Source organism: Taudactylus pleione, unplaced genomic scaffold (assembly GCF_031769625.1).
Source record: "Taudactylus pleione unplaced genomic scaffold, aTauple2 ptg000338l, whole genome shotgun sequence".
In the NCBI taxonomy this organism is placed as follows: domain Eukaryota; kingdom Metazoa; phylum Chordata; class Amphibia; order Anura; family Myobatrachidae; genus Taudactylus; species Taudactylus pleione.
Genome location: NW_028284739.1, coordinates 302,501 through 315,322, shown reverse-complemented (window position 1 = coordinate 315,322; position 12,822 = coordinate 302,501). Strand labels below are relative to the sequence as shown.

General features: G+C 40.1%; 1 protein-coding gene across 1 annotated transcript in view; it reads left to right on the top strand.

Moving 5' to 3' along the window:
* Positions 1–539: 539 nt before the first annotated feature.
* LOC148508851 (heat shock 70 kDa protein 12A) overlaps positions 540–12,822 on the top strand; it is a 165,676-nt gene continuing 153,393 nt past the window's right edge. Inside the window, exon 1 of the mRNA XM_088443944.1 lies at positions 540–655. Coding sequence (XP_088300070.1) covers positions 651–655 — 5 coding nt within the window. The 5' untranslated portion in view covers positions 540–650. The remainder of the gene's footprint in view (positions 656–12,822) is intronic.

Here is a 12,822-nt window from a genome sequence, read left to right as displayed (position 1 = left end):
GCCCTGACACTTATTATCACATGCTTGTATGATAAATAGGGCCCTCAGTGATAAATAAAAAATGTAGTTCCAAAATCTGCCATTAGGGGAAATATGCTGCTTTACAAGGTAATTCAATAAGTTTATGGAGGGGACTCGTCATATTGCAGGAGCAGTACAACACATTACGCCACTGCCAGCTCCCCCTTTATGTCCTAATGACATTTACAAAATAAAAGTTGTAGTGGCAAAATAAAAATCACCCAGCCTCCGGGTGGCACCATCAGCCCAGTGGCCTCTCGGGGTGGCCCTGATGCAGGAGGGCTCAGTGTTTAATTCTCTGTCTGTGGACCCCTATATGAAGAGTGTACAGGGAGATAACGGTCACTAGATGTGACTAATTAGGTGTCTGTGACAGGGAGAATTTATTGTGAGACATTATGGATAATCCTCACACACTGAACAATGCAAATTAAACTGCAGACATCACTGTATACGTATGTCCTGTTGTAAAGGGATTAACTGTTCTTTTTGAATTCCTCTTACAGAAAGACTCGGACACCAGCTCGGCTGATGAGCAAAACTTCTCAGTAGTTGTTGCCATTGATTTTGGCACCACTTCCAGTGGATACGCCTACAGTTTCTCCAAGGAGCCGGAATGTATTCATATAATGAGGTAATATCTGCAGTGCAGCTGCCAGGACTGGTCCAGATATCATTTTATATCACGTAATATTAGCAGCTCTGAGATTTTCTCTTTGAGGGGTCTATTCATCCTCACTTCATTTCTACAAACAGAGATGAGAATGAACATTTTCTGGGAGACAGCTGATATTTGGATCAGCTGTCTCTGCACCGGAGCAATGAGGAATTACTCTGGTGCTCACATCAGGTTAGTATGTTAATTATCGGAATCCATTCAGACCCCAATAATTAACATTAATAGAGTCCTGAGTTTTATAGTGATGTTGAAAAAGCAATATTTTAAATAGAATGAGCCCCTGTGTGATAATTGTACCATTCTGAATGGTTTAGTTATGAGCTTACATCACTCTGGGGCCTATCCATTAGCAGATGTATTTCTGGGAGATGAAAGAAAAAAGATATCCCTTGAAAATTCCGGTGGCTGTGCTGAATATCTGTCATGTACACGACAAATTTTGGCAAACGATATCGCATGACATCACTGAAGGAGTGTATTTTTCTCTGCAGCGCTCTGTACCTGCTGCTAATATATTTCATCATTCGTCGTTTACCGCATATAAACTGACAGATATTGCTAATATCATACAGCGATATGCGATAATTGACCAACATGTTGGAGAGATGAAAGATTCAATTTATCGGCCTGCGGGAGTGCGCATCTGTCATCGTTCAGGGCCTATCCATAGATATAATGAACGATATATTGTTCTAGCCCCTTTACTGTTGGAGCACTGTATTACGGGTTTTATTTTATTTCTGTCATGTTTAACTGCTATCTCCATGTAAAAGTGTACAAATAATGGTATATCATGAAATATTGCAGTATACTGTATGGGTGCAATGCTAAATACTTTTCTTATCCTAAACAAAAATGTTCAGTAACAATGTATAAGTCAGATAAGGAATAATCCAGATGATAAAAGTACATTCCAGTTTATTAGCCTTATTCTGAGTTGCACACATTGCCGATATCCGTACAAATGGGCAAGGTTTTTAAATTGTGCATACATCTAATGCTGGGCATACACTATACACTGATCTGTCTATCACTAATGCTGGACATACACTATACACTGATCTGTCTATCACTAATGCTGGACATACACTATACACTGATCTGTCTATCACTAATGCTGGACATACACTATACACTGATCTGTCTATCACTAATGCTGGGCATACACTATACACTGATCTGTCTATCACTAATGCTGGGCATACACTATACAATGATCTGTCTATCACTAATGCTGGGTATACACTACAATGATCTGTCTATCACTAATGCTGGGCATACACTATACAATGATCTGTCTATCACTAATGCTGGGTATACACTATACAATGATCTGTCTATCACTAATGCTGGGTATACACTATACAATGATCTGTCTATCACTAATGCTGGGCATACACTATACACTGATCTGTCTGTCACTAATGCTGGGTATACACTATACAATGATCTGTCTATCACTAATGCTGGGCATACACTATACAATGATCTGTCTATCACTAATGCTGGGCATACACTATACAATGATCTGTCTATCACTAATGCTGGGTATACACTATACAATGATCTGTCTGTCACTAATGCTGGGTATACACTATACAATGATCTGTCTGTCACTAATGCTGGGCATACACTATACACTGATCTGTCTGTCACTAATGCTGGGCATACACTATACACTGATCTGTCTGTCACTAATGCTGGGCATACACTATACACTGATCTGTCTGTCACTAATGCTGGGTATACACTATACACTGATCTGTCTGTCACTAATGCTGGGCATACACTATACACTGATCTGTCTGTCACTAATGCTGGGCATACACTATACACTGACCTGTCTGTCACTAATGCTGGGCATACACTATACACTGACCTGTCTGTCACTAATGCTGGGCATACACTGTACAATGATCTGTCTGTCACTAATGCTGGGTATACACTATACTTAAAATGTGCACTGAGGACCCCTTCACCAAACACCCGTATGGAGAGCACTTTTTCTACAGGTACTGTCTTTATCTTCTCCCTGCTCTCTCATTAGATGCCTGTATTATGAGTCTCTGCGCTGCCTAGAGCAATAGAGAGATCACTTATACGGTGGCACTAATAGCAGAAGCAGCCTGCACTGTTTCTATGTATGCCATGTGACAGTGAAACTCTTTCCACGTCCTCTGGGTCTCATGACATGGAACAGCAGCATCTGACCTGTAAGCGCATACGCTCTGCTTTTCAAACCTATTAGATATTATCTGCCATACGCTCTCCTACATTTAATAGAGGGACGCCTCTTTATATGTTATATTCCAGACCCTTGACAGTACTGGGTCAACATTTGGGTGTGGTGTACAGCTTTTTAATTATGTCATGTTTTGTTTATTATTCTATGTCATATATGTTATGTTGTGTCATATTTTCGCCTTGTCTATGAGAATATCTCTTAATGTAAGGTACTATTATTCGTGTTGCAATACTGAATTCAAGAGTCATTTCTTGAAATGTGTTATTCTATATTTGAACTATTACATGTACGTGTTTGAATACACATGTATGGTTATAGAATGTTGTCCCATTAGTGATTATCAATCACCTGCATTATTCTAGAACTGAGGGGCGACATTCCAAATCACGTGGTTTCCTGATTGACCAGTTTTTATGACCATATGCACCAGGACTCACTAATGTGGTTACCATATTGGTGTTATTAGCTTTATTGTGCAACACAATTTTTATATATGTGTTTTTTGGCTGTCTCCTGTCTACTTTATTTGTTATGTGTTTGTCGTTTGACTCTTGCCTATAGATTTCAGACTGATTTTAATAAAATTAATAGTGTTATTTTATATTAACTTTTCATCTATACAGTTCTCTACTGTTCATTTTTTGTTTGGGGTGTGCCTCATTTTGATGGGGTCTTGTCTTTTTTTTTTTCTTTCAACCATATTGTTGTTACTCCAGGGAGCACCCCCTGACTGCTTTATATCCCTATTGTATATTGACCTATAATCGTTATACTCCTGTGCGATTGTTCTTTCCCTTCCCCCTTGTTCCCTTTTTAGACAATATATACCCAACTGTCATCTCACAGGCTGTGTTTGAAAAATGACAGTTGGGAGCTGATTAGCTGGAACCTTATCACTTTCTTATCCCTTTTCATTCTGTCTCCTAACACTGCTTAGTAAATAGACCCCTTAATCATTAACAATATATCCCCTAATGGGTAAAATAGGCAGGTTTAGCAGTTAGTATATTCACTGCCTTTCTTCATTAATTCATTTATGTAGTAGCACTATATATTCAACTAACATACACATAAATTAGAATTTAAACACTATAATGCTTCTAAAAACTGTTGTGATAAATTTTGCAGGTATACTGTAGTATATACATACAGGACAGATATAGTCTCGATATACTTTTCTTATGAGAGAGAGTTTCTGTCTTTCTCTCAACCATAAATGCCAGCAATTCAGTATCATGTATTAGAAACAAAGAATAGGCAATAAATAAATGACACATCTAGTCATGTATACAACGCTGCAGCTCCTGTCTCCTGTGATTATTAATTATACTTCATGGAAAAACAATTGGGGGAAAATACATGAACACTGTTATTCATAAATGAGCTGGAAGCAAGAACCAAAGAGGTTCAGAAAGGACAGATAAATGGTTCGGTACGGTGTGAGGGTCCGGTTCCTTCTGCTTTCCCAGGTCCTCAAATTGAGCGGACCTGGGATGAGAGAGGAACACACGGAAGCACCGTTGGAAACAAAAGGGAATCGTGGGAGATGGTGTTAGGCGGGCCTTGTTACTTAGTAATATCAATTAATTTATTATAGTGCCGCATAAAGGAATCACTTGCTGCACATTGCCCGAGGCCAATGGAAGATTATTCTCTGAGTACTTGATATTCGATTCCAGGGAGCACCTCCAGCTATATACAAAATTTGGTAACTAATTATTAGAATGTACTAAATTGCTGGCCTATAAATTGAATTACATTTTTGTCCTGTGCAGGGTATTATTTTGTGTTTCTTGTCACATTACAAGTCCCACCTGTGAATTCTCCTCTGTCTTTTTCAACGGAGTTTTGTTCTCAAATCCCAACTACGTCTGTGGAAGAATTTTTCTGTATTTACTAGTCAACCTCTCAAGTGTCCTCTAGCTTCTCAGTAATCTGATATTTGTGAACCTAGAACAGTTTCTTACTGGCTTCTGGAATAACTACAAAGTATCCACCCAAAATTTTTTGAAGTTATTACCAAGCTTTCTAGTGCTACTCCTGACTTGACTAACATATCTCTTCAGAGTGAACTAAAGTATGGCATCAGTTTCCTGCATCCTAAACCTACTGAGGTTGAACGTCAATGGCGCCGGGAATTACACCTGTGCTTATATTGTGGTTATAACGATCACTTTCTTAAAGACTGTGCTTTGCACCCACCGAGAAGTGATGGCAAGTGTGAGACTCCGAATGTCTGCGCTTTTGGTTCTTCCAATCAGCCACCGGTGGTTCCTGTTTCTTCAGTTTCAGGCAAGGAGGTTATGTCCACCAAGCAAAAAAAAAGTTGAAGTTTTCAATTGGGGCCCTGTTACAAGATGCTTCTACCCTCGTTTAGGGAATATTTGGAGAATATTTCAACCTACTAAAGTCAGACCCATTAGATTTCGTTTCTACCAGTCACAGCCCAGATTTTGCCTCTGCCGTTTGCAATCATGATAAAGTCTCTTCTGGTTTCACACCCCAAGAGGGGGTCTCAAGTTTCTCACCGCAGGATGGGGTTTCTAGTTTTGTACCACAGGATGGGAATTCTAGTTTCTCACCCCAAGAGGGGGTTTCAAGTTTTATTGCCCAAGAGGAGCCTTCCAGTGTTTTTTTTTTTTTTTTTTTTAAAAAGGAGGATTCTAGTGACCTTTCCATTTCTATCAGGGATTTTGGTTTGATTCCGATTAGAGCGTCTGGTCTATCTGATGTGTCCTCGTCACGGAAGGAGAAAGATCCTAAAGTTAAGACCAGTCTTACAGCTAAAACTTCTAATGCTAAGCAAATTCCTTTTAGGAGCAGATGACTGCTTGAAAGTCTTAACATTCACATTTGCTGGAATCTTGGAGTCTAGAAGTAAAAGTGAAGTCAAGCTGTTAATAAAGAACTATGGAGGCAAAATTTCTGAGAATGTTGATAGACCAACTACTGTACCTTATCATGGGTCATCACAGTAGAAAATCCAAGCGAGAGAAAGCACAGTGTTTCATGGCCGAGATTATTGATGTGAATGGCTTTATTTGGATTGACACCTCGTTCAGCAAGGAATTATATTCTGAGCAAATCTTCTCAGGAAGCAATGTTCCAACAGCTTCTAGAGTTCCCAGTTTAAATTCCGCTCCACCTGGCCATTCAAGGGCCTCCTTTGAGTTTTTAGCCATTTCTGGTTCCTCTGGTTTTCATTCAATTCCATTTGTTGATTCAATTAAGGAACATCAATTCGTTTCAATTCTGTTCATCAGCCTGAGGAATTTCAAGGTAGTCCCATTCCTGCCCCTGATGATGATTTATCCACTCGGAACTCATCTGGGGCTTCAACATTCATTACATTTGATGGAGATGTGACACAGCATGTTGCTCTGTTTGGACAAGTTGAAGCCATTATGCTCCTACGAGTTTGCCTACAGACCATTTCACTGATTTAGTGTTTTGGTTTTTTTTTGTTTGTTTAACTTTACCATCCTCTTACATTAAACTCAGATACACCTCTTTGTTTTTGCACAGGAGAAGGAAGCAATCTGTCTGGAAGAAGTCTCGAGGAACCATTAAGAACCAACCATCTGACACAATCAGAATTGGTTATGTTTCACTCATCCCAAGAGTCCTCTAAGTTTTTAAGTCAAATTAATTCTTCCATACTTCCTTTGAAAATGGAAGAGGATCATGCATTATGGGACCCTATCCTTCCCAGTCATGTGTTCTCCCAAGTATTACCCTTGAGAGCTACGAGTTTCCAGAAGAGAAATCCTCTTTTTAGACAAGATACCAACTAAAAATTGCCGATTCTACAGCTTCTCGTACTAAATCTTTGTGTGCTATGTTTCCAGAAGAGTATCCTCATGTTGGGATTACCAAAGACTTCTTAGGTGAAGAAAGTTCTGTTTGCAGTGAGGATGAGTGGTCCACCTGTTCTGAGGACAAGAGTAATTTTCTTGGATACAAAAGTTGGGAAGACTTCTGTAAAGGTCAATCAAGATTTAAGTAATTTAAAAAAAATAAACTGGTATCTTGGCTTCCAGTTTAGATGTTTTTTCTGGTGTCTCAAATTTCGAGGTCTTGACGTTTTTCTGAAGATTGACAAATCTGCAAGTTCCTCATACTGAGTCTGATTTTTTTTTTTTTTTTTTTTTATGGTGCCTTAAGTTTCGAGTTCTTTAATTTTTTTTTCTAGTGTTCTTCCTAGGTATCGAGTCCACCCTGAAAGGGGTGGGGGGGTACTGTTAGGATGTGGCCTGGGATCAGCCGCTACTCGCCTCCATGCCAGTGTCCTTGGGCTTAGGTGTTCAGTGGAGGTGAGTGGTGACTGAATATTCTCCCCGGGGTCTGCTAGGGCTTCTGTGAATGTGTCCTGGTTCCCATGGTAACAGGCATGGGCATAGCCGTGTTGGTTCAGATCACCTGACTAGTCTTTCCCAATGGTAGTCCTGCAGTCACTCTGATCCTCTGATCAACTGCCTAGGGGTATTTAGGTCTGATTCCAGGAACAAGAAGTTGCCTGATCAACTTAATTTCCTTATTTACTTCAAGTCTTCAGTGTTCCAGTGACTGAGTACTTTTACTTCACTCCTGGCTCCTTGGTTTCAACTTCCAGTGATTCTCTCTCCAGTTCAGCTTTTCTGCTAAATTCCTGTGTTAAATGTATATTTATATGCTGAATTCGGGTGTGCTGTCCAGCTTTCTCCCTGTGTTACAGCTGTTAGGCTGATTACCAGTATTCAGAGTTTCCCTTCTCATGCTGACTTTCCTGAATTACATGTTCACCTCACATAGAGACCCAATTGCAGGCTTGCTCTGTAACTATCAATTCTCAGTGCATCCCGTGTTTCTCAGAGCAAGTCTGGATCTCTAGCAACTCTTAGTACATTCCTGTGGGATGTAGATATGTGACTGATGACCGCAAGGCCGCCTGTCACAAACCCAAAGCCGGAATGCCAGCTAGGAATTTATGATGGGCATCAAGATACTGACTCCTATCATAATCCTGATGCGGACCCGAATGAGGGAAGTACGGGCACCCATCCTCTTAGCCATAGGGGGAGGGTTAGTATTAGGGCAACCCAGGGGGACATAGTGTTAGGCACCCCCTGGGGAGGGTTAGGGTTAGGCTAGGGGAAGGGGGGTTAGGCACCCCCTGGGAGGGTTAGGTTTAGGGCACAGAGGGGGAAACTAATGGAGGAAGGTTATGGTTGGGCACTAGGGGGAGGTTAGGGTTAGGCACCTCTAAAGGAGGGTTAGGGGGGGAGGAGAGGGGGTGGTTAGCTGTACTTACCTCTGATGTCGCAATTTCTTCCTTTCGGCCAGTCACTGTCAGGATTTGAACCAGTGGCTATACAGCTGCTGGCAATACAATCCCATTCCTGTATCTACATTCCCTGTGTTCCTTACAGCAAGTCAGTCTCAGGATCTCCCATGTCTCCCAGAGCAAGCCTGCATCTGGTTCATTTTCCAGTTTTTCCAATGCCTTTTCATTTTCAACTAATGCCAAGTTTGTCTCATTGCTAGTAATCTCCAGTGTTACCACAGCTTTCAGTAACGTCCAGTGTACATTTTTCAATAATTCTCAGAGCTATTTTTCTAGTAATATATTTGTCTCCTGTTACTCCCAGGTACCTGGCCGAGGGCCGCAACCTGCTCACTTGGTGCGGAAAAACCCAAATCTTAATAGGAGTGGTCACTGGTGAAGACCACCAAGTGGGTTAGACTCTGGGCAGGTCTAGGCAAACATGGGTTTGGCTGCCATAGGAAGACATTTTCACTGTCACCCCGTTAGTTACTGCTCTGCCACCCTAACCCCCTGGTTCTTGGCCTCAACAGAGGTGTCCCTAGTGCCCAGTTGTGACGCTAAGGGCTACACCGTGCATTATTAGCCAGTGGAGGGATCCGCCGTAACCGTCACCAGCTATGGTGGATGTGCATGTGTAGTCCATGGGTGCCCGTGTCCCTGCATGTCCTGGATGATACATCCGGCCGATGGGATTACTTTTTGCAGTGAAATCATGGGCGATATTGGCATGCCCTGCAAAAGCAATCATTAATAAATGGGCCCCATAGTGAGATCCAACACCTGTAGTTTTCTCAGAAAACTCTCAATTTTAGTAATTATACCTCTTGATGTACTTTGAGTGAGAGTTTTTAGGTTACTATGAGCAACATCTTTATTTCTATCAGCTTCTAGATATTATCTTCTGGAAGGTGCTAGTAAAATACAATCTGGTTGCGATGGGCAACATCTCCATTTCTAAAAACTCACTTTAGTAAATATCCCCCTAATATGCGTTCCAGAGATATTATACATGCAATTATTCTACATTCCAGCTCTGGGTACCCAGAAATGTCAGTTTGAATAGAAAAAAGTTCTCAGTATTCCGATTAAAGTGCCCGGTGCTTATTTATGGCCACTAATATAAATTGGATGATATAATTCTTGCTTTTACATGATAGGAATCCTAGATATAGGAAGGTTCAAATATTCCATTTAAAGTGTCCTGTGCATATTAAGGTGACAAATATAAATTGAATCAGGTAGATTATTTTTCCATAAGTCCATTTATAACACAAATAAATGCATGAATAAAAAGGAATCAAAAAATCCCATTAATATCTGTTTTTAAAAATGTGATTAAAACATTTCGAATTAACCACCATAAAATGTGACATAAATATAATTAAAAAGGCACTTAATCTCAAACTCTCCGTTTTAAACAATAAGGAGCTAATGTTTTTAATTTATAAATTCATCTCTGCTTGAGATAGATGCACATTAATATCCTTAAATCTCCATGAGGGTAAAATCTGCTGTATACCCCAGAAGGCATTCCTATGACTCAGTCTCTTTAAAATGTGCGGAGACCGTGTGTGTTTCAAGGACTTTTCTGATACTGTAAACATGTTCTACAAGGCAAACTTTTTTAAATTTCTGGTGATTTTTTTTTTTTCCTACATAAATTAATCCACAATGGCATTCTAAGGCATAGATTATGTTCTTAGAATTACAGGTAATAAAATCTTTAATTGGATATATCTGACCTGGAAACTTTTTTAAATAAAGGATATAAATCCTCCTTTTTAGAGCGTCAAAGACAATGTTGACAAAACCAATTGGGAGGGTCTTTAAAAAAAAAAAAAGTACCTCGCCCAGTTAATATCAGTTTATTAGCCAGTATAATTCTAACTATAGAAAGGTTGAAAAGGTATGTAAGAAGATCTGTCACATTCTTATGCACGATCCTATCCTAGGAAATTGTATACCTGATTTTCCTCTATTTTTTTATCTATAAAAAAAGCACCTTCCTTATACAGTACAATTGTTTGAAAGTACACTTGTTCTTTTAGTAGGTTCTATGCTGCTTTTATCCAAAGGGTTTTTACAGGTGTGGCCTGTGTCTAACATGTAGGACTGTTAAAGGGGGTAGGATGTGTGCTGCCCCCCCCCCCCCCCAATGTTCTAGTTTTGTGTATATCTCCTTCGAGGTTTTCAAGAGTTGAAAAAGCTGCTTAAATCACATAATTTGGGCTTTTTTTTTTGTTCCTACAGTATTATTAACCTCAATAACATTAATTTCCAGTCCATTTTGATCACCTCACAATATTATTTTCATTCAGTTTAGGCCCAAAAGTTGGCTGGTTGGCTAACATGGTTAGCTGGTTGGCTAACATGGCACATAAGGAAACCTGTGTTTTCATTAATAAAGAGGCCTGAGAGAGATGGAGCATATATGAAGTTAAATCAGAGATAGGAAGGGTTGATTCATAGTAAATGAAATTTAATTTTATTTTTATTACAAAGCAGAGGTCGGAGGGGAGAGCATGGGTTAATATGTCCCATGTTTTGCCCACAAAATCAACTTGGTGGTTCAGAATATTTTGTAAAATTATAGGGGAATGCAGGAGATGCTGTCTGTGGCCAAAAACCTTTCTGGACATTTTCAGCATTCAGAAACCGCATGTCAAAGATTGCAGCAGATGTGGCAGTTCAACTTCCAACATGGCGCATCAGGAAACAAATGTTTTTATTCAAGAAGCCTGAGGGAGTTGGAGTATGTATGTAGTTTAAGGCATTGTTGACTAGTAGTACATTTAATAACATTTTTTGATTCTGAAGCAATTTTTTTAGGGAGGAGGGGAGGCATTTACAAATACTTTATTCATTCACATCAGTCCTTGCCCCAGTGGAGCTTTTCGGAGGTTGCAAATGTTTTTAAAAGAATTGGAGGCATGCAGGAGATGTCTCACAGCACACAAAGGAAGCTCTGAACAGGAAGGGGGCAGAGGGATTTTAAAGGCTGGTACTAAACATCTCATCATTGTGCTTCTGGGATCATGTATGGGAAGACTAGGAAGGGAGGCGGGAAAATCTCTAGATAACATCACAAAATAGCCTCTCCATTCGGTGTTTGAGTTGCATCTGACCAAACATGGCTGTTATGATCAAGCAAATCCAAGCCCACCAGGTTGGTATCTTAAAATCAAGGTTGAAAAATGGCATGAGTATTTTGCAAGTATACCCATTTGTTTTTAGTTCAAATAAATACAGTATGAAACTTTAAAAAAAAAGGAAGCATCAGAGCAGCGGCAGTTGAAAAAAATATAGCACATCTATGAAACGTTTGCCACAGAGCACCGGCAGACAGGATGGCAGTTTAATAAACTATGAAATTAAAAATGTCAGGTAGCAATCCCCCAAACAGCACATAATGCAAAGAAAACAGGTGTATTTTCCTTGGGCCCTTCCACCCACCCTTATGTTATATATAGTAAACAGAACATGCACAGTTTAACAAACCAATTACTTCAGCGACAGGGACTGCCTCTTGTGGCTGAAGTGATTGGTTTGTTTGGGCCCCCACAAAACAAGCTACCAACAGGCAGCTGCATTGCTGGCAATCATCTCTCTGTGTAGAAACTGGCTTTACAGAGGTAAGATGTCGCCATCATCATCCGATTCCTCACCCTCATCAGTGTGTACATCATCTTCACACAATATCAATTCACCCATGCTTGAATCCACCATTACAGCCTTAGGTGCCTCTAATTTTTGGATGTAATTGATGGTAAAGGTCTTCCTTGTGAAATTTGTAGTTCATTTTGATGAACATCATCTTTACCACATTTTGAGGAAGTGGCCGCCTACACCGATCACAGAAAGAGTTTTTAGCATAGCCGGAACCTAGTCAAAGTAAATGCTGGAGGGTGGGCAGCTCAAGTAAAGCAAAGCCAGTTTGTACAAGGGCCTCCAAATTGCCTTTTCCTGCCAGTAGTGAAATGTACTGTATAACATGCCTATTTGGATGCTATCATTAAAATAGTCCTTAACCATTCTTTGAATTGTGACCATATCAGATAGAGTCATGGTAGAGGTCTCATTAATTTTAGGAAATTCTTTTAGACCCAACCAGATGTCAAAACTTGGATGTGTTTACTCATATGCATCACCAGTGGGTTTTTTTGGGGGGAAAGTGTAGTTTTTTTTCTGGCAGTCGCACTTGCTGGAGAAACTGAAGGTGGAGCCATTGCTGAATCACTTGCTGCTTGAGCTGGCAATTTCCTTACCAACAGCTCTTTGCATCTCTTCAGACCTGTGTCTGCTGGGAAGAAAGACATAACGTATGACTTAAACCAAGGATCCAGCACGGTTGCCAAAATCTATTGATCTGACTGTAAGATCCTGACAGCACATGGATCCTGGCAAAGCAAATATATGACTTGATATAAAAGTCTAACTTGCTTAGTGGAATCTTTGTTTCAGCTCCTCCTTCAGTTTATCAAGCTGCTTTTCCAACAGTTTAATAAAGGGCATTACCTGACTCAAGCTGGCAGGGTTTCAGCACTTTGCACAACACAAACTATTTTCCATTGA